At 49.6% G+C, this 21,724-nt stretch overlaps 3 protein-coding genes across 3 annotated transcripts; 1 reads left to right on the top strand and 2 right to left on the bottom strand.

Moving 5' to 3' along the window:
- Nucleotides 1–479: 479 nt before the first annotated feature.
- On the bottom strand, nt 480–2,083 carry LOC136353533 (basal body protein 10-like). The gene is made up of 2 exons (XM_066304539.1): nt 814–2,083; nt 480–562 (listed from the first exon to the last, which is right to left on the bottom strand). The coding sequence occupies exons 1-2, from the start codon at nt 2,081–2,083 to the stop codon at nt 480–482; spliced, it is 1,353 nt and encodes a 450-aa protein (XP_066160636.1).
- A 7,007-nt stretch (nt 2,084–9,090) lies between these two features.
- LOC4348471 (probable glucan 1,3-beta-glucosidase A) lies at nt 9,091–15,787 on the top strand. Its single transcript, XM_015758554.2, has 7 exons — nt 9,091–9,325; nt 9,428–9,736; nt 11,286–11,444; nt 13,201–13,370; nt 13,601–13,756; nt 14,600–14,949; nt 15,344–15,787. Exons 1-7 carry the CDS (start codon nt 9,125–9,127, stop codon nt 15,529–15,531), a joined length of 1,533 nt encoding a protein of 510 aa, XP_015614040.1. The 5' UTR covers nt 9,091–9,124; the 3' UTR covers nt 15,532–15,787.
- A 198-nt stretch (nt 15,788–15,985) lies between these two features.
- LOC4348470 (disease resistance protein RGA4-like) lies at nt 15,986–19,972 on the bottom strand. Its single transcript, XM_015758545.3, has 2 exons — nt 19,084–19,972; nt 15,986–18,574 (listed from the first exon to the last, which is right to left on the bottom strand). Exons 1-2 carry the CDS (start codon nt 19,854–19,856, stop codon nt 16,351–16,353), a joined length of 2,997 nt encoding a protein of 998 aa, XP_015614031.1. The 5' UTR covers nt 19,857–19,972; the 3' UTR covers nt 15,986–16,350.
- Nucleotides 19,973–21,724: the final 1,752 nt, after the last annotated feature.

The following is a 21,724-nucleotide window of genomic DNA, read 5'->3' as shown; positions in this document are numbered from 1 at the left end:
CTGAGCAAGCTCTCACCAATGTGGGAGGGTCCGTATCGAGTGATCGGCGTCCCCCGGCCGGGCTCCGTTCGGCTGGCCACGGGCGACGGCACAGAGTTGCCTAACCCATGGAACATCGAACACCTTCGTCGCTTCTACCCCTAGTGGGGGTCGGGTGTCAGGTCTCGGGCTCGGGCCAACCCCGCACCCCCTCGGGCGTGCAGGGTTGGCCGGGGGCCACCACATGCATATACTTATCTTTTTTCTCTTCCGTATTTCAATAAAAGTTTTTTCGATTTCCTAAGGACTATGCCTGTGCCATTGTTTCCTTTTGAAGAATCTTGGCTTGAATTAGCACACTCGTGCTCGACCCTGCCCTCGGTGGCCCGGGCCGGCGGAAATCGCCAAACGGGGCCCAGAACCGAGCCGTGCCCCGGGGCGTGGTGAACTCCGAGGGGGAATCGGCAAAGGCCCACAATCGGGTAATCCATAACCCTCGGTCACCGCGCTCCCGGCCTGGCCAATCTCGACACGTGGATCTCCCCAGGCACTAGCCCCGACCCGCGCTGTTTGAGGTTGGGACCTGGGCACGAGCCCTTGTTCAAGCCAAGACACAGAAGGATCGCGACACAGACCATCCTCGTCTCATATACGCAATAAACAGAACTGACGCAGAAATTTCCTCTTTATTTGATTACAGGTTAAATCAGTCTATACAAGAAGGGGGCCCGAAGGCCTCGGAAGAAAAAGGAAAAGCTATTAAAATTGGCGGGGGCCTGGAGGCTCACTCCGACGCGCCCGGGTCGCCAGCCTCGTCGTCGCCATCGCCCGCACCGTCGTCACCGCCCTCCTCGTCGGAGTCAAGCGCGAACGCGAGTCGAGGGGCCGTACCGTCGAAGCTGTGGACAATGTGGTTGGCGGCGTCCCGGACCTGTGCGCGCGCGCCGTCCTCGGTTCCGGGAGGGAACTCTTCCAGCGCCGCCCACGGGGAGAAGTCAGGGTCCCTGGCCTGGTAGCTTGCCAGTACGAGCTCCACCGCCCCCCGGGCGAGGTCCCTCGAGGATGACTTGATCGTCTCCTCGAGCTCCTCGGGGAGCCGCTGGAGGGTCCCGGCCATCTCTGAGAGGCGCTGGGCGAGGCCCCCCTGGTTGGCGGCATACTTCGCGCACCGCCCGCCCCAGAGGCCCGCTTGCCGCCCGGCGCGGTCTAGACGGGAGACGGCGTCCCGAAGCATGCCGGGCCCTACCTCGCCCGCCAAGCGGAGGGCCTCGACCTCCCCGGCGGACGAGTCCAGCGCGCCCTGCAGCTCGGCGATGCTGTGTTCGGCGGCTGCGAGGCGGGCGGCTAGGTCGCCGTCGCCCACGGCCGCCCCGCCGCTATGCGCTCTCGCATCCAGCTCCTTCGCCCGAGCCTCGAGCTCAGCGACCCGCTGATCCAGTGCGGCCCTCTTGGCGCGGGCGCCTTCCAGATTGCGGCGCGCCTGCTCCTCCCGCGCTGCCTCGCGGAGGAACAGGCTATCCGCCAGCCGCTGCGCCGCGGCCTCGGCCTCCTCGAGAGCTCGCCCCCGCTCGGTGAGCGTGTCCTCGCGGAGGCGGAGTGCAGATTCCTCTTCAGCGCAGGCGGCCTCGTGCGCCGCCAGTGTTGCCTCCCGGATGGCGACGGCGGCCTCGCGGTCCGCCATGTCCCTCTCCTTCGCGCGGGCGCGCTCCTCCAGCGCCGTGGCGCGAGCCTCAAGGGCCTCTTCGCGCTGCCGGGACGCTGCCTCGTTCTCCGCCGCCCGCCGTTCCCGTGCAGCAGCGGCGTCAAGGACTCCCCGAGCGGCGTCGAGCTTCTTCTCTAGCTCCGCCGCCCGGCTCCCGTATTGGAGGCGGAGGTCGTCCCGCGCCTCGTTGAGCACGGTGGTGGCGATGAGGGCAGTCTCCCGCTCCTCCTCCACCTCCCTGGCGATCTCCGCCAGGTCCCTACGACGGGCCTCGAGCTCTGAGGTGTGCCGGCGGTGTGCCTTGCGGCCCGCCTCCACCATGGCCTCCACCGAGCGCCGCCCCTCCTCGACGCGCGCCCACGCCGCGTCGAGCTCTGCCCGCTCTGCCTGCAGGACCTCCATCTGGGCACTTAACCCGTCCAGCACCGTGGTGTTCGTGGCGGCCAAGGCCTGCAGGAGGGGCTCCGCGCTCAGTGGGGCAGCGGAAGGCAGAGGGGAGAGCCGCCTCGGTGTGGGTGCCGCGCGGCTCGGCCCGCCAATCGACGTGCCGGAGTCGGGGGCGCCCCCTGAAGCTGGCTCGTCCCAAGCGTCGCCCGAGGGGTCGGGCCCGAGCGGCGCGCCCGCGGCCTCGTCGTGGGTGGCCTCGGAAGTCGTCGTCGCCTCGGGCGGAGTCGGGTCGGGGGCTTGGCAGGCCGCCTGGCGTGCGCGCGCCGCCTCTGCCTCCCGGACGGACTCCCCGGCCCGGCGAAGTCTGGCCTCCTCCCGAGCGGCCTCCTCAGCCTGGCGAACCCGGACGGCGTCCTGGGCGGCCTCCTCGGCTTCCCGGAGGCGGTCCGCGGCTTCTCGCCGGTCAGCTTCCCGCCTCCGGGCTTCCGCGGTCGCCGTCTCCTCGGCCTCAGACCGGCCGGACTTGGAATGGCGGGAGGGGCGCGACGGGATCTCGCTGAGGCAGAAGAAAAACCAGAAGACAAAAAGAAACGGGTGAGTGAAAACTCGCCTTGGGAGATGGGAGAATGAATACGGCCGCGGCGAGCGCAGGGACGAACCTGCGGGGAGGTCGGCTAAACGACCACCTCGGAGACGAGATGAGGTTCCCCCGGCATGGCTCGGTCCCCCCATCTTGCAGAGCCGTTTCTTCTTTCGCTCCCCCTCGGGCTGCGACGTCGGCACGGCACCCTCCGGGCGCCTGCTGCTGGCACGCACCGCCCCGCCCCCTCGGGGAGGAGATGGGGAAGGGGTACCCTCCTGCTTCCTCTTCCCCCGGGCGTCGGCCGGGCGGCTGCCCCCCGGGCCCCCGTCGCGGGGCCCAGAAGCACGACCCCCTCCTGGGGTAGATTGTTCCCCCCTGCGGCTCCCGCCCGCGCCATCGTGGCCTCGGAGGGCCCGCTCCCCCGACGCCCCGACCTCCTGCATGATGGTCAGGATGTTGGCGCGCTCTGGATCGCAGCAGAGGGGGAGGACCTCTTGGGGGATGAGGGATGCCTCCACGGAGCTGAGATTTAGCACCCGTTGGACCACCATCCTGAAGTCCTCAGGGTCCCAGTCCCATGTGCGCCCCTGGTGGGTCCTCATGGAGTCCTCGGGCCAGGTGTACTCCCAGGCGCCCCGGGCGCGCCGCTGGAGCGGCGCGATCCGGCGACGAAGATAGTCGCCGAACACCATGGCCCCCGTGAGCCCCTGGGATCGCAGACCCGCCAAGCGGTCACGAACGGCGTCGTAGCCGTCTCCCAGATCTACCGCCGCCCGCCAGCTGGAGGCCTGCGCTGGAGGCTGGCTCGGAAGTCGGAGGCGCGCTTCGTCGGCGAGGGGGGTGTAGAACCAATCGCTCTTCCAGTCGTCCCACTTTTTGCGGAGGACGCAGGGAATGTAGCGGTTCAGCACCTGCCCCCGCGGCTGGAAGTAGCAGCCACCGACTATCGTCGGCGGCGACACCGGCTGCACGGTGAAGAACCACCGGAACAGCCGGAGAGATGGGCGCACCCCGATAAACATCTCGCACAGGTGCGCGAAGATGGCCAATGTCATTATCGCGTTGGGGGTGAGGTGCGCCATCTGGAGATCATAAAACTCCAGAATATCCATGAAAAAATTAGAGAATGGCGGGACCAGCCTAGCCATTGCGAAAGAGAGGAAGAAGACGGACCGCCCTGGGTAGTGTGGCGCCGGGCGTCCCTCGCCCAGCGCGACCACCTCCCGGCCGGTGGCAGATTCCGGCATGAATCGGCGCGGCAGCCCAGCCTGCCTCTCGCTCACGATGCGGGAAGGCAGCAGCACGCTACCATCGAGCGGTGCGGAGCCCCGTGCCATGACGCCGGCGGAGGAGGAGCTTGAGAGCGAGCGAGTATGGCAAGGGTAGGGCGCAGGAAACGAAGAGTCAGAGCACAAGTGGCGAAGGCAAGGGGAAGAGTGGCGAGAGGAAGGAAACGAATCCCTTCCTTGGCGTCTTTGTACCCTTGCTATGCCTGGCTCCTCGCTTCCCGCGCCCACTACCTCGCCCCCTCGTTTCTCGCGCCCACGCCTCCACTAACCCCACTCGCCCGTTTGCAGCGCACGCGGCAGATGTGCGGCCGTGGCGGTTGAGATGGGGCAGATTGTGCGCGCATTAACTGCGCTTGCCAATCGTGAAAAGCGCCATCATCATGTCTCCAGGCGAAACGAACCGGCTCGTCCCGATTCGCACGCTGCTCGAGTAATGTTGCGGTCTTGAAGAGGCTGCTCATTATTGTCGGTCGGTTTTCCCTTGCCGATGCGCGCGATTTGCGACCGCTGGGTTTCTGCCCGCCTGTAGAGACCGGCCCAACCTGTCACCGGGCCTAAGGAGTGGCGTCACGCCCGAGCGCTTCCCTCGAGGGGGGCGATCGCCCTGGCGTAACGCCGGGGGCTACTGTCGGTGACATGGGACCGGGGGTATCGTGACTAGAGGCTTGAGTAGCCGCGGTCACCCCCGTGGCCTGACCCCCTCGGGGAGGTCGGGCCCGAGGGTGACATGGTCACCCCTCCCTCTGTCTCCCCGAGGGGTCGGGCCGTTCCCGTTTCGGCCCCGAGGGCTGGGACGCCCCGACCCCCTGTGGTTTTGGCGCCACGTGTGTGGGTTAGGTGAGCACGGCAGGGCTCACCTAACCGCATTTATTGCGGTTTGGACGAGCGCGCCACGCCGCATTTAATGCAGCGCAGCGCGCGCTTATCCGGTCCGTGACCGGTCGCAGTGTGTGACCGGTCACAGACCGGTCAGATCGCGGGTTAGGTGGCAACAGGCGGCCTGTCACACGCCTCGCCCCGTCCCGTCGGAATGATGAGAGCCTCCAGGCGCTCGTCCCTAGCCGGAGCCGGCGTGTTAACTCCTGGAGTTGGCACGTCAGTCCCGGCCAGATTCATTCCAGGCTTCATCGCAACCATGGCAAGGAAGTCATTGTATGAAGAAGGGCAGACGTGCGGCATGCTAAACTGACGCGTGGTGGACAAGAATGACCGGTTTGTGACTGGTCTGACGCCGGTCACGTCATCGGCAGACAACCATGCTCCCACGTTGCATCTGCTTTCGGCGGAGTGGAGGTAGGTATGACCCATCCCATCAGAGAGTCATTCGGACAGCGGCCATTGCAAATCTCCACCCATTAATGAGGAAATGACAGGGTTATCCCCTGTGTCAGGCGAGTGACGGCGCTGAGCCTCACTCAAGGACAAGCTGTGATTTAGCTTCCAGGCGAAGGCGCAAGCCAAGTTTTGGTGAAGATAGGGTGGGTCCCCACCCAAAAGAAGAGTAGGTAGAAGTGGTGCATGTGGTATCCCCTTGAGATATAAAAGGAGGACCTTGCCCACCGAAAAAAGGGGGGACGAGGAGGGGACTCTCAGACGACTCTTGCTCTCCAGCTCTCTGTAACTCCTTCACACACAGATCCACCAGAACACAGGAGTAGGGTATTACGCTTCTCAGCGGCCCGAACCTGTCTACGTCGCCCGTGTCTTGCGCATTTGTTCTCTCGCGAACTTTCCACAGATCGAGGGTGAAGAACCTCACTTAGCGCCCCCGGCCGAACCAGCAAAGGGGGGCCTGCGCGGTCTCCCGGTGAGGAGCCCCACGCTCCGTCAATCGGATATGTCATCTAGAGGGAGGAGGTGTGAATAGGCGTTTCTTGAAATTTTAAAAACTTGGAGTGGAATTAAGCCTAATAGGATAGTCCGGAACTACGTTGAACAATCCAACTATATATATATAGGTAGTCAGATAGTTCGGCTGCTCAAGGATAGCTCTGTCAATGCAGTGACAGGATCTCTCTTATCTTCTTCATATATGCTTGAAGTCACTCGCTCTTAGACCAGCTATGGTGGCATAGAGAGACGGCAACATCACGGTTTGAGGTCAGCTAGCGATAGTGGCGAGATCGAGGCTACATTGCTAAAGGCGACGAACGCGGGAACCATCAAGGCTGGTATGGCGATGCTAGTTGTGGAGAGGCAGAGCGAAGGGCCGTGGCATCGGAAGCTTAATCAAGAGCTTAGGGTGGAGTGCAGGGGCTTACATAGAATGGGTCTCAATTATTTGCCATTTTGATCCACGTATCATTCACCTATATATCCACTATCATAGAATCGACTTTTTAAATGAGACCCCTTAAAATTGTAGACGGACCATAATTCTCATGTATGTAAAAATCGATTTTCCAAGCATAGATCAAGAACCGCGTGTGAAAATCAATTTTCGCAGGCAAGCCTCTTAAAAGGCCCCTACTAAGAGACCCGCATGTGAAAATACATCTCTCTCCCCGCTCTTTTTTTTTCTCCCCTCCTCTCTCTCACTAAGTCCCATTAATTCCTCCCGTCCACTCCACTCGCACGCCTCTCCCCACTCCTCAACTCTCTTCTCACTCCTCCCTTATCTTCTCTTGTCCTCTCCTCAAAGCGATCGTGGCTCCCCCTCTCCTTCCTTCACCGTGGTCGCGATGACGGTGGTGACAGCCACGAAAATGACGATGGCAGCAAGTGGGCAGACGGGAGTGGCCTACGCCGGAGGGATTCGGTGACGGATGGGTGGGAGCGCCGGGCAATAGGGAGGGCGGATGCAACGGATCCGGCGGTGGCAGTGGATACAACGATGGGGAGGGTGGCGGCAGTGGAGAGCTTGTTGGCGGCGGGAGGCTTAGCGGCGTTGTATCAATCATGGGGTACCTCGGTTGGTGTCGATTAGGCGCGGGGACCTCCTTCCCCAACGAGGTGATGGCGGACGAGGGTGGCGGGCTTGGGCGAGAGGGATCCCACCGTCGGTGGCAACGGGAGGGCACTACAAGAATCTATTTAATCTGTGACGAAATCCGGCGCCCCCTCCCCCTCTGGTGCTGATCCGGTCGCCGCTCCACCTCCCATGTGTGCGAATCCACCGACGGCAGCGATGGGAAAGACGGGTCCGATGCCCCCTCCCCCTTCCGCATGGATCCCGCTGCCTCTCCACCACCCACACGCACAGATTTGCCGGTGGTTTCGAGCGATGATGACGGTAGCGACAGTGGCTTCAAGCGTCGACAGTGTCGGCGGCTTCTAAAATTCTAGTGTTGGGGTTTCAGGGCAACAGGAAATTGAATTTTGGGTTTTTTTTTTTGCGACTCTTCGTTTTCACAGTCGAACGGCTTATACATACACATGCCAAAATCGGATTTGCATAAACGGTTGCTCTATCCACATGAAAAATCCGATTTTCACATATATTTTGGTGCATGCAGGCTGTCCAGCCGTCAGTGAAAATCGATTTTGGCCATGTGCAAAAAATCAATTTGATGGTAGTGATCCTTCCTCTGATTGTAACGATAAGTAATCAAAGGGGCAAATAGTTAGAGCGACAAAACGTCAAATTTTCAGCCACTCTGTCTGGCTTGTCTCCACTCTCCGGATGCATGCATGGGATCGTGCACGTCTCACGGGTCATGGCGGAGACGTGCACGTCTTATGGCCTCACGGGCCGGGGGAGCATCCATCATTCCATATAGGCTCATAGCATACCGCTGGCGCGGAATGGAGGGCCGAGATTTTCTGACACACAAAATCGAACGGCACGGATGGCGCCTGATCGATCGACATATCGTCGCGATCGCACATATATATGTTCAAGCCTGTCAGTATCTGAGATTCCTTGCATTTTTTGATAGAAGCTTTGCATGCATGTTTCTTCCGCCAGGGTGTAGTACGCTGCACATGCGAATAGTTTTTCTCTTAGAGATTGATTTTTAAAAAAAATCTCCCTCGTTGCAAAATATAGTAATTTAAAAGATTTTAAAATTTATCTAAAACATAACAACTTTTCCACCAACAAACGCTTCTTAACCAATCATAACCTTTTTCATGTTTAATTTCTTCGTCTTCTCTTTTTTTTCCTTGGTCAATCACAAACTCGCTTCATTTAATTACACATACTCTCTTAATATTTAATATCGTGTATCCAGACTCAAAGTTTATTATATTTTAAACAAAGCGATACCTTTCATATCTACGTAACACACTAAAAACCTAAAGCTTAAGATGCAAGCATAACAATTATTAATTACTCCCTCTGTTTCGGGTTATAAGACGTTTTGACTTTGGTCAAAGTCAAATTGCTTTAAGTTCGATCAAGTTTATAAAAAAATTAGTAACTTTTTGAACCCAATACAAATTTATTATGAAAATATATTCAATTATTAGTATGATGAAACTAACTTAGTATTATAAAAATTGTTATATTTATCTATAAACTTAGTCAAACTTAGAACAGTTTGGCTTTAACCAAAGTCAAAACATGTTATAACCTAAAACGGAGTAAGAAGCATGCAAGGAAGTCAAACGCACCAAACACTAAAACATAAATATAACTACATACATCATCTACATATTATTACATTTTAAAGCTCAGTATATGAACATGTTAAATCGTTATTTCTCATGTCATTCTCACAATATTTTTATCCAAATTCATTCATCATTTCTACGTATCAGCGCCGGACTGACTATATATATGTCTACCTGACAAAATTAAGAAGCTCACGCAGCCAATAGAATTTGCCCGCGCCGCTGAATCCACACCCCTGGATCGGAACTAATCCGTATACGTTATCCAATCTGACGATTATCTGAAGATCGATGCGATATCCGTTCGATGAGCATCCGACGGCCACCGGCGGAGTTTGACGGGTCAAACCAAATGGCATCCGGCCAGCCGCACCATCGATCGGACGGCTGCGGTCAAACGTCAAAGCAGCTTCATTATTAAGCGTGCAGGACGCCAACAACGTCGCACGTAGGCATCAAGCTATTCAACTCTGGATGTCCACATTTTTATTCTAAGCACGCACGTCTATCCATTAATTACGCAGTTCGTACACGCACATGCATCGATCGCTGCACTACGTTGTGTATATATATACATTGGCAAGCTGAGCTAAGATAGTCATCAAGAGCTGAAAAATCTTCGTCTTCATCATGCGCCATTTTGAGCTCCTCCTCTTCCTCCTCCTCTGCTCGCCGTGCCTCTTCTCAGTCTCCGATGGGAGGACGGTGCGGCCCGCGAAACGGGGCGCCCCGTCGCCCCCCATTCGGGCGGTGAACCTCGGAGGTTGGCTCGTCACGGAGGGCTGGATCCTTCCCTCCCTCTTCGACGACATTCCAAACAAAGACCTCCTGGTAAGTACATTTGGATGATTAAAAACTTCAAAAATCTTATCAAATCTTATTCTAAACATCAAACATTTATGATCAGAGAACACGCTTTTCTATGCATTTTAGGATGGAACCCAGCTGCAATTCAAGTCGGTGACGCAGAACATGTACCTGTGCGCCGAGCAGGGCGGCGGCACCATCCTGGTGGCGAACCGGACGAGCGCCTCGGGGTGGGAGACCTTCAAGCTGTGGAGGATCGACGAGGACACGTTCGACCTCAGGGTGTTCGACAACCTGTTCGTCACCGTCGCCGGCGACGGGGTCACCGTCGTGGCGACGGTGGCGTCGCCGGGGCCCGGGGAGGCGTTCCAGATCGTGCGCAACGGCGACAAGACTCGCGCGCGCATCAGGGCACCCAATGGCATGTTCCTGCAGGTAATTAGGACGCCGAAAAATTGATTGATGTCACTGTACAAGAGTCACCTCTTGCATTGCATAATAGTACTCCAATGGCAACAAGTAGCTATAGCTAAGTTAGTAGTGGATTAGGCTGGGATAGATATATACATGTGCTGATGATAGCTGCCAACTTGCGAGCATGGTCCATATGCATGTTGGCTTGTATTGTTCTTTGAACAATATTGGTGACAACGACAAATGTGGCCAGCGCATTTCATGCAGATCAATAAAGATCAAGCTAGCTGGAGGATCAAATAATGTAGTGCTAAAAGATAGTTAATTAGTACTTAGTAATAATAAGTGATAAAGTTAGGGATGGCATGTTTAAAGTTAAAGCCTGTTATGAGCCCTTAAACTATGCAAGACTGTCATCCCATGTGACAGTTGAGACAACAAAACCTCTAACCATTAATTTTATTTATCTTTATTTCCTTCTTTCCATCCTTATGCAGCTAAGTTTTAACTTTAAAAAAATTAAGAGTCGTTGTTAATCGTAGCAACGATGTTTTATCTCCTATTTCTTTCTTTTTTTTCAGCACTAATTAGTATAGCTAAGAGTGTTATTATAATAACTGTTCTACATGTCCTAAGTGATAAAATGAGAAACATAGTTAGTAATATTAAGTGATAATAAAGCTAGCTATAGGGCGAATTAATCTACTTTAGCATGATGGTGACGGCTTCCTGCTTTTTTTTTAGCAAAGAGAAGTGAGCCAATGTTCCTTTGGACTATCTTTACATGGGTCAAAGGGATTCAACGTAGACAAAATAAACTCGAGCTTACTAAATCAAAGAGTCAAAGTGTTCGGCAGTCAAATTTTATACGGCTAAAATTAATTGTTTTTTTCTTGCCCGCTAAGCTTGACCAATACTATATATATTAGCTTGAAACATTTTTCGGTTTTTGTTGACTAATTACATATTTAGTCTAACCTGAGAAGGTATATTTAAGAGTAGAAGGTTAGTTAGTCAATTTGCTTCTTTACTGGTTAACTTATGTCAAGTGTAAAGGTAGAACCCGATAAAAACTCTTAAACAATACACATTAAATGATTGTACTTACAACGGTCATAACAATTAATAAAGACTGACCATTAATATAATATAAAACTATTACTGTTCTGTTCTTTTTCCAACCATCATGTAGCAACAATATTTATCTATCCACTCATTTTCTCTCTTTTGTATCAGCAAATATTCTTAACTAGTAAGATTAAAAGCCATATGCCTTTGTAGTGGTAGGTTAAGGGTTCCACTTGAGTCCTAGTTTTGAGGATTAATTTAGGTTTCTTAATCCCTTACAAACCATAGCCACTCGTTTTCTTTGCTTGGATGCATAGCATAGGTGGAATACAATATATCTCTTGTAGCTGAATTTAAATAGAAACGAAATATTGCTAATTAAATTCAGCAAGTCAAAATAAATTTTTAGTATGCCTTGCTAAATTTATTCTAATCCTTACCAAGATTATTTCTTTTGGTTTGATGCAAAATCTGAATCCTTTTTCTCTTGTGATGATGCTAGGCGAAGACAAGCGACTCAGTTACAGCAGATTATGATGGGGAGACAAATTGGGGCGACGATGACCCCTCTGTGTTTGTGGTCACTAGGGTAGGCGGTCTACAAGGGGAGTACCAAATATGCAATGGATATGGTAAAGCAAAGGCCACACAAGTGCTCAGGGTAAGACACATGTCAAACTCATTTCAGCTCCACTTGTTACTTGGACGTATGATACAAAACGTACAATTAAAGATATATAGTCTTGAATGGGGTAAATATCTGAACACTCGAAATATAGTAAAAGGAATATGCAAATTGCAGAACCAATTACTTGACTACTTCCTCCATATCCCAAAATAAATTAGCCTAGTACGAAATGCATCATATTCTAATATACTAAGTTGGTTATGACACATATTTCCCAAACAAAATTAGCCTAGTACGAAATGCCTGTTTGGAGGAGCTTAAGATTCTGAGAAGCAGCTGCTGAGAAGCTAGCTGGTGAGAATCTGGAGAAGCTGGAAAATCCAGCTTCTGGCTTCTAGTTCATTTCCAGATTCTACAACTACAGATTCTCAGAATCTAGACAAAAAGCTAGACTGTTTGGGGGGAGCTTCTCGAAGCTGCAGCTGCTAGAAGCTCCTCCAAACAAGCCCTAAGTTGGAGTATTACTAGGATATATCACATCCGTACTAGTTTTATTTTTTTAAGAATGGAGGGAGTATATATATGGCAAAAGAGAAGAAACATGAGGATAGCTCTGTTTTCATATATGTGCTATTGTTATACTCCGTCTGATTTTAAATTTATATTGTTGCTGATTTTTAGACATAACGTTTGACTATTTATTTTATTAAAAAACTTAGTGTAAATATAAATAATTTATACTTAAAATATCTTTAGTGATAAAATAAATCACAAGAATCAAACATAATTAACGTGTAAAGTTAATAGTATTGTATATTTAAATATAGAGGAAATATTAATGTAAATATCCTTATGATCGAAGTAAAATATGTTTGACTTGGTTAACCACAAACCAGTAAGATTGAACATAAAAAAAAGACTAATTGACCAACTTGAATTAATCTTTAGTATACCAACTTTTCAGCTGTTCAATTCCCAGAAAGTGATATTTATATTGGCTTCCATAGTCCAATGGGAAATGACTGTTGATGGGAAAAGCTCTTAATCTCTTGAAAACGATCCATGCATCTAGATACATACTAGCTGGCTTCCAAGTTTGGTTTTCAGTTGATGCATTCAATCCATTCTTATTCTTTGACAAAATTATATAGACAGCTGTCTCTGAATAATTAGGTACGGCGAGAACTGGTATAGTCAAATAATAATGGCTGCGCTATGAATAAACGTTTCCAGGAAGTACTTTGGACGAAATTGATGAAAACCATCTTAATTTTTCTACAAGGACCCGTCTGGTTTCTGATTTAGGTTTTGAGTCCACTCACATTTTCTCCAGTCCTAGGTATTCCATGAGAGAAATAGATCTCCCTCCGTTTTTTAATAGATGACGCCGTTGACTTTTTCTTATATGTTTGACTATTCGTCTTATTAAAAAATTTTATGCAAATGTATAAGATATAAATCACACTTAAAGTACTATGAATGATAAAACAACTCATAACAAAATAAATTATAATTACGTAAATTTTTTGAATAAGACGAAGGGTCAAACATGTGAGAAAAAGTCAACGGCGTCATCTATTAAAAAACGGAGGTAGTACTAGTCAACAAATGACAGCCAGGATATATATATAGATAAGCACACAGAAATCCTTGCATTTTGATGAGAATTACCTACATATCTCGTGATATTGATGCAAATTTTTTTTATAACAGGCAGATTGCCACCTCTTTTTAATTATTGCACATGTACAAATTATAAGTATATATCCTATTTTTTTGTGTTTTGCAGGAACACTGGCGCACATACATAGTTGAGAGCGACTTCAAGTTCATATCAACAAGTGGGCTAAACGCAGTGAGAATTCCAGTTGGATGGTGGATTGCTAGCGACCCCAATCCTCCTGCTCCTTTCGTTGGAGGATCCCTCCAAGCCTTGGATAATGCATTCAAATGGGCAGAGTAAGTGTATAATTGTTCCATATTTAGTCAAAATTAAAAGCATATGCTCATTTTTTTTAATTTCCAGCATAAGTCAAGTATGATTAAATTCTCTGTCTCCAACAATTTTGATTTTGGGGGAAGAATAAATTGGTTTGGAATCAGGACAATGAGCAGTCCCTTGATAGATGGTTGTACTTTACAAATGACAGAGATTTTCTATGCATGTGTCCTCCGTATGTACATTGCAGGAAGTATAATTTGGGAGTCATTGTGGACCTGCACGCTGCACCTGGGTCGCAGAACCCGTTTGAGCACAGTGCCTCCAGAGATGGTTCACAGGACTGGGGCACCACGGATGCCAACATCGCCCAAACTGTCCAAGTCATCGATTTCCTCACACACAGGTCACAATTTTAATTATTCCACATAGATATTTCAATTCACTACACAAAATAGGTTTAATTTGTCTTGTCTAGTTTATCCATTATCTCTTCGGAAGTAAAATACGAGGAATTTCCATTAATCATGAATGGTTTGTCCTAATTTAATTTACTTATTGTAAAATAAACAGTAAATTTTAGTAAGCTATAAGTTTTTTTTTCAAAACTATTAGTTTGCTGCAATTTTTGCTTGTCATTCCAAATAACTGCAAGTGATTGTAAGTCTATAATAATAGTATACTCCCTCCGTTTCTAAATATTTGACGCCGTTAACTTTTTTAAATACGTTTGACCGTTCGTCTTATTTAAAAATTTTAAGTAATTATTAATTTTTTTTCTATCATTTGATTCATTGCTAAATATACTTATATGTATACATCTAGTTTTACATATTTCACATATGTTTCTGAATAAGACGAACGGTCAAATATGTGCTAAAAAATCAACGATGTCAAATATTTAGAAACGGAGGGAGTATATGACAATCCGAAAGATGGTTCAACCACTAGGGGATACAGTTATAGTTTTAGAGCAATTCTACGGTTCTTAAGGAGATATCATGAGGTACCAAAATTTTCATGGTACATCATCGTACCTAGGTACCATGAGGTACCATGAGATACCAAATTTACAATAGAAAAAATGGTACTTACCTCCTCAAGGACCGTAAAATTGCTCATAGTTGTATGATAAACCCGTTGTGAAATACAGCACAAAACTAAAGTTGTAGCGAAATGATAGTTTCATTCAAATAATTATTATAGTTTGCTGAACTTTACTCTCAAATAATTAAATTACTCTACACAGATACGCGAGTAGCCCCAGCCTCCTGGCCGTGGAGCTCCTGAACGAGCCACTGGCACCCGGGGTGACTCTCCCGGCTCTCATGAGATACTACAAGGACGGCTACAACGCCGTCCGCAAGTACACCTCGACGGCGTACGTGGTCATGTCCAACCGCCTCTCCGCCAGCAACACGGAGCTCCTCGGCTTCGCCGCCGGCTTCCCCGGCGCCGTCCTCGACGTCCACTACTACAACCTCTTCACCAGCAGCTTCAACGGCCTCACCGTCGACCAGAACATCGACTACGTCAGGACCAACCGCTCCGACGAACTCAGCACCGTCACAAGGCCGAATGGGCCGCTGACGTTCGTGGGTAAGTTCATTTGCAAGTTTCTCTAGCGAATTTAATTACTTTCAACATGGAGCACTCGCTTCATGTTGAAAGTAAATGTCGTTTTGGAGGACACGGTCTCAAAGAAATAATTCTAATCAGTATTTTTTACTACAATATATGTAAATATTAACAAATATATTATTTTATTAAAGTGTATTTTAAGATTAATTTATATATATGGTCTTCATATTCAGAAGAAAAAAATATTTTAGAAGATATTTGTAGTCGAAATTCTTGAAATTTAATATTGGCCATATCCAAAATGACAATTACTTTCAACCAACCTAGAGAGGGAGTGAGTACTGTTTATACATGAAGATTACAAGTTCTTGAACGTGATCGATACATATATGTTGCTTAATTATATATGCAGGAGAGTGGGTGGCTGAGTGGAATGTGCAGGGAGCATCTAACCAGGATTATCAGAGGTTTGCACAAGCCCAGCTAGATGTTTATGGACGAGCTACCTTCGGATGGGCCTATTGGACTTACAAGAACGTCAACAACCACTGGAGCATGCAGTGGAATATCCAGAATGGGATCATCTCTCTCAAAAGCTAGAAATAATGACTAATAATTAAATATGTCTCTAGTTATCACCAATTAGAACACGTAAATAAGCCTAACCAAGGCCAATTAGTGAGTAATTACTGTTGCCTAATAATTGGAAATGTGTATGTACTTGCAGTCATATGTAATCCGTGAGCAAATAAGACGTTGCGGAAGCGCAGATAAAACGTCAGGTACTCAGGTTGAGTGTAACTTTCTCTTGTGAAGCTGAATTAAAGAAATAAAGATTCTTCTTCCTAGATGCTTACATTAATTGGAGGTTTAGTTCCACAACGGGAGGTGTTCTAGTATTATACTCGGTCAAATTTATTTTTAAGAGCAAATTTATACAGTAAAAAATAATTAACATCTCCAATACTAAATAAATACACTATCAGAACAACATGTTTTATAGTGGATTTTAATTAACATGTTTTAGAGCAAGTTTAATAGTATAGCCAACTAATAGCTTTAAATCATCTATAGTTAATTTAATAGCTAATTCATACAACAGTTACATACTACCCTATTAAATCTGGTCTCATCTATCATACACACACAATGTGTCTCAGAGTCCATACTATAGCTGGCTACAAATATGTAGCCGACTGCTTTTCTCTCCCCTATTTTATCTTCTTAAAATATGTGTATAGCTAGCTTATAATTTGCTATTGTACCTGCTCTTATAGTGGAGTAGTATTTACTTTTATATGTAACTCGATCAAAACTATACAAGTTCAACTTAGAATATAACTAAAAACGACATGTAATATGGAACAGAGGTAACAGAGATAGTTACCCGTTACCACGCTATGCTCTCTGTATCTCTGTCTAGCTGAAATGGCGCTGTGATGCTCCGTTCCCGCCGCAGGACAGCTCGCCCTGAGTCCCACTACTCTGGTGGATGCTCGCAGCGCCGAGCAGCCTCGCCATCTTCGCCGGAAGGCTCGCCAGCGCGGCGGAGATATCGGATTCCTCCCTAGCCGGCCTCTTGACGTCGCCGGCGGCCACCACCGAAGCCACCGCCGCCGGTGCCATCGCAGAATTGCTCTCTCCTGCTGCAGGCGCGGCAGCAGCAGCAGCACCCACCCGCCGCCGATCGACGACGTCTCCCGCTCCGACGAACACCACCTTGGGCCGCTTCGGGTGCCGCCTCGCCGCGTCCTTCCACTGCTCCTTCGCCGTCTCACGAACTCCGTCGTCAAGAACAATCTCCCTGAGGCACCCGAGCCCGAGGGAGTCGATCCTGATGCCTCCATGGCCGCAGGGGCCATCCAGATCCTTGCAGAGGAGATGGAACGACTCCAGATTCGGCAGGGCTCCCTCCTGGATCTCTGGCTGCTGCTTGCTCATCGTCGTCATGGACACCACCACGATGTGCAGGCGTCGCAGGCTCTGCAGATCGCCGCGTTCGATCACGAACCTGTCCAGGTGACGCGCGATCAGCTTCAGGTAACGCAGCGCGCGGACGTTGCTCAGGGCCGCAAGAACATCAGAGCTGAGGCGATCAGAGGATGAGAGGCACAGATCAGTGAGAACGGCCAGCGAGGTGACGAACGGTGGCAACCTGCATATCTTGTTTCCTTTCAGCTTCAGGGAGCTTAGGTAGCATGAATCTCCTAAAGAGAAGTTGAGAAATTCTTGGGAGCATTCGCCGACATCGAGAGAGAGTGATCGGACATCGTTCACATCTGTGCCTCTCTGGATGAACTCCTGAATGGCCTCTGACAGGTGAACATCAGAGTTGCTGCTGCTGCTGGCATCTGCGGTGTTCTCGCACCATATTTTCACCTTTGCCAAGTTGGTCATATGTTTCATGAGCTGAGGAAATGTTTGGCACCTATCGGTGACAAATCCGGCCAGTGTCTCCAACTTGCTTTTCTCCGTCAGGAAGGATTTGAGCTTCCTCATTTGCTGGTCAGCATCTTGGATCTTGAACACTCCAAACAGATGAATCAGACATGGCAGCTCGAGCACTTGTATGGGAAGAAACTTAATCACCGTTCGCCGTAAATCGAGCGTCTCAAGAAATTTCAGCTTTGCGATCTCCTTTGGAAGCACTGTAATTCCACGGCCGAGGCTTAGGTACTTGAGAAGCAACCGCTTGCATATCTTCTTCAGATGCTCGTCCTCCAATTCATCACACTCTTCGAGATCCAAAACCCGGAGAAGTTTATACCTGGAGAAATTCAGGAAAGACTTGTGCGCTTTTCCGAAGATCGTCAGAGACCGGACAAGGGACAGATCAATGTCTGAATCCACTCTGGTCTTACTACCACTGTTCTGTTGTATGGAAACGCAACGGATCTTGTCAGGCAGGCGAGCCTGACCGTACAGAAATGTGATGAAGTTGTCACATATGGATTTGTGCAGGATGAACTCAAGCATCATACCGTGAGTTTGGCAGGTCTTCACCTCAGTGTTGCTGCTCACATCAACAGGCTGGATGATGCTCCGGTTAACGAGCTCCTCGAAGCTGTCGATGGCGACATCTAGAGAGCTCCGGTGATGGTCTGCTCCCACGAATCCTTCAGCTGACCATCTCCTTATCAGAGTTTTTCTCCTGACAGGATGACCACTGGGGAAAATTCCCAGGTAGAGCAAGCAGGCCTTGATGACATGGCCAGGGAGGCTGCTGTAATGGTGAACAAGCACACGCTTCATTCTTGCTAAGGTGTCTTCTGTCACAAGATGCTTACCCAGGTTGTCGCACAGCTTTGCGCATCCCAGAGGCTGCTGCTGACATCTGCTTTGCAAGAATTGGGCTGTTGTGACGAGAGCAAGCGGCAGACCATCACATTTCTTCAGGATTGCTTCTGAACCTGGTGGGTAATCTTTCCATGATGCTTCTTTCAAGAATAGCTGTCTTGAGTGTTCCTCATTCAGGGTTCTCATCACGTACACATGGCTGTTGCGAGAGCTGCAGGCATTTGCTATGGACTGGATGGCCGTCGTTACGATCACAATGCTGCTCAGTCCCGTATCAGAAGGAAAGGCATTTCTGAAAGAGCTGTTCCAATATTCCCTCTGCATGTCGTCAATTACAACAAAGAACCTGAAAATAAGCATTCAGAATGGGTCACTTGGTGCAGAGTCAAAGGACAGTTTTCTGAAAAACTACATCAATAAGGTGACCAGATCTACATGCGTGATGCATATACAGGGAAATCAGAACTGTTAATGCATGCACACAGCAATTCATACATCTTTTGTTTACTCCTATTCTGGCTTTCTATCACACGGATTAAGGCGAAACTGAACTTGAGGGATACCGCATACATGTGATTCTTTCTGCACTTGAGGGCTAACTTTTTGTACTCACCTTACTCTGTATGACTGAAATGTAGATTAGTACTAAAATACGTTGTACCTTCTGATACTTCGTTTAAGTTGAGTATAAAACAAATCAAGAAAAACAACTCTAGTGCTCCTCAATCCCTCGTAGTTCTTGGAAGCAATTGCTTTCAGAGGCCGCAAAAGGTGTAGGATGAAGGACACACAACAGAGATTGATTTGGTAACAAACAGTAACAACAGTTGAACATGTCAGTGGTTGGTTTCTTACCTCTTGGATTCAAGGCAATTTCTGAGATTTACAACGAGATTGCTGGCATGGCAGTGATGTACCGGCATCCCCAGCTGCTGGAGAATGTCCATGAGGACATCCTCTGCGTTCTTCCCCGCGGCACGAACCCAAATCCGTGGATGGAATTGCGCGGCGACGGCGTCGCTCTCGTAGATTTGCCTGGCAAGAAGCGTCTTCCCTAACCCACCAAACCCAACAATGGAGATCACCTTGAGCTGGCCCTGGGTTTCCCCTATCAGCTCAAGAATCTCGTCCCGGGGCCCGTCCATCCCCACGATGTCAGATGCAAGGGTGTGCGCCTCAGACGACGACGCCGGCAGGGTCAACGCGGATGATCCTGTAGCCACCCAGCAGCTGGGCTCGCCGGCGGCGGCGGCGTAACTGGCTCTGAGGCGGGACAGCTCCTCGGATTTCCTCCTGAGCTCCTGGATCACGGCGGCGAACTTGGCGCGGGCGCCCATGGAGGCCAGGCCGTGGCCGGTGGCGCGGTGCACGAAGCGGTCGACGCAGTCCTCCATGTCGCAGGCCAGGTCGCGCACGCCGCGGATCCAGGCGCTCCGCACGTCGCCTGCGGCGGGCGGCGGGCGGCGGTCGTGCTCCTCGATCGCGGCGGCGATCATGGCGAGCTCGTTCCGGATGTAGTGGACGTCGCGCTCCAGGTCCCGCCGCAACAGGTCGTGCCCGTCACGGAGGAACGCGTAGAGCTTCGGCCCCAGCGTTCTGAGCACGGCGCTCAGCACCGCGGTCTCCATGGCCGCCAACCACAATCTGCTTGCGCTAGCGCTACTGGTTCTTCCCTCTCCACTCGAATTTTTTAGGACACACAAGAACGATAGGCAGCAACGAAGACCTCTCTCTAGGAAACCATGCCTGCTAGAGTTGACTCTTGACACCTTAATCCTAATTCCTAAGCTCGTCAACGGGCAACAGACAGAACGCTCAAGTCTCAACACCTTGGTCGTAGGCAAGATTTTTTTTTCTTTTATTCTCCTTTAAAAAGTGGGATTGGAAAAAAAAACGAATTAATAGAAAAACATAGGATTTTAAGAGAAATACAAGTGCAAAATACAATGTTATAAAACACATGAAAAACCATAGGATTTTAAAAAAAATATAAGGTTACAGAACACAGGAAAAACTTATAGGGATGGTATTTAATTAGGCAGGTTGGAGCTCATACTAACTATCCTTCAAAATCTCAATACGATTATCCAATCCATAAAAGTTTAAATATTTTGTATCAAATGCCTTCATAATATATTTTTCTCTGCTGGATTGAAATTCTCAAAAATTCGAATGTTTTGATTACAAATTAAATAGGACCCTAGTCTCGATCCCTTGTTTGCTAGGAATGCCTAGAATTTCTAAAGAGATTCGATGGGTCTAGATTTTTTGTGATGATCAAGGGCTGAGATAGTCTCCCAACTCCCACCCCAAAGCAGGTATTAAAAAGCAAGGGGTCACTCCTCAATTCCCCCAACCGCATCTCAAAATTCCATTCCCTCTTTATAATTTTCCCACCAAACGCACCCTCGATTCAGGAAATCGATAATAATAAAAGGGGATAGCACATGAGACTAAAAGTTGATGGATGTGAAGACAATAATTTAGACAGGTTCAAGACACCAACCGTAGAAGCAGTTGTGGCGGCCGGCGGCAAAGATAAAGTTATCAAGCAATGACGGCAAAGTCGCAAAACCATGGAGGCGAGAAGACCAATTGATGGTGGTAGAGGCGACCGACAGTGAAGACGAGGTTGCCCATCAACGGCGGTGGCGCAGTCCACCAACCGTGGAGGCGAGGATGCAAATCAACGGCAGATGATCGAGAGGACCTGAAAGCGAAGACTCCAGTCAGCGGAGGCAAAGGCGGCCGGTGGTTTATACGAAGAAGCCCATCAGCAACAACGTAATATGCCAGCCGTGAAGGCGAGGTCACTAGTCGGTGGCGGCAAAGGAGGCGGGCGGTGAAGATGAAGACGCATAGCAACGATGAAATCATGCAGCCACAGAGGCAAAGGCACCAGTCAGCAGTGGACGGCAGTGAAGATGAAGACACCCATCAGCGGGGGCATAATAGGCCAATCGTGAAGGTAAAGACACCAGTCTGCAGCGACGAAGGTAGCTGGCGGTGAAGACAAAGATGCCCATCAACGGCAACGTAATAGGCCAGCCATGAAGGTGAGATTACTAGTCGGCGACAGAATAGGGCAGTAGTAAAAGCGAAGATACTAGTCGGCGGAGGCGAAGGCGGTCGGCTGTGAAGACGAAGACGCCCATCAACGGCAACTTAATAGGCCAGCCGTGAAGGCAAGATCACTAGTCGGTGGCATTATAAGCTAGCCATGAAGGCAAAAACACTAGTTGGCGGAGGTGAAGGCGGCCGGCGGTTAAGACGAAGACTCCCATGGCGGCGGAGTCCACCAACCATGGAGGTGAAGCCACTTGTCGACAGCAATAATGCCGCAACATCACATGTGATTAATCGGTGATTAGAAATCAATCTAATGAACAATGATAAAGTGGAAGGGAAAAAAACCCAGGAATATCGGAAATTAAATATTCGAACTCGCCAAGATTGATCTCCATAACTGGATTGAATCCGAGTTGGAGAGAACGAG

This window comes from Oryza sativa, chromosome 10 (assembly GCF_034140825.1).
Source record: "Oryza sativa Japonica Group chromosome 10, ASM3414082v1".
Classification (NCBI taxonomy): Eukaryota; Viridiplantae; Streptophyta; class Magnoliopsida; order Poales; family Poaceae; genus Oryza; species Oryza sativa.
This window is presented reverse-complemented; position numbering and strand designations above follow the sequence as displayed.

Excerpts from the sequence above, each read along its gene's own strand:
- LOC136353533 (XM_066304539.1), bottom strand. The coding sequence starts at position 2,083 with ATGGAGGTCCTGCAGGCAGAGCGGGCAGAGCTCGACGCGGCGTGGGCG. Across the intron at positions 563-813 it reads CGAGGAGGGCGGTGACGACG|GTCCCAACCTCAAACAGCGC; the intron begins GTGCGGGCGATG and ends GCTCGTGCCCAG.
- LOC4348471 (XM_015758554.2), top strand. The coding sequence starts at position 9,125 with ATGCGCCATTTTGAGCTCCTCCTCTTCCTCCTCCTCTGCTCGCCGTGC. Across the intron at positions 9,326-9,427 it reads TTCCAAACAAAGACCTCCTG|GATGGAACCCAGCTGCAATT; the intron begins GTAAGTACATTT and ends TATGCATTTTAG. Across the intron at positions 14,950-15,343 it reads TGGGCCGCTGACGTTCGTGG|GAGAGTGGGTGGCTGAGTGG; the intron begins GTAAGTTCATTT and ends TTATATATGCAG.
- LOC4348470 (XM_015758545.3), bottom strand. The coding sequence starts at position 19,856 with ATGGAGACCGCGGTGCTGAGCGCCGTGCTCAGAACGCTGGGGCCGAAG. Across the intron at positions 18,575-19,083 it reads AATTGCCTTGAATCCAAGAG|GTTCTTTGTTGTAATTGACG; the intron begins GTAAGAAACCAA and ends GCTTATTTTCAG.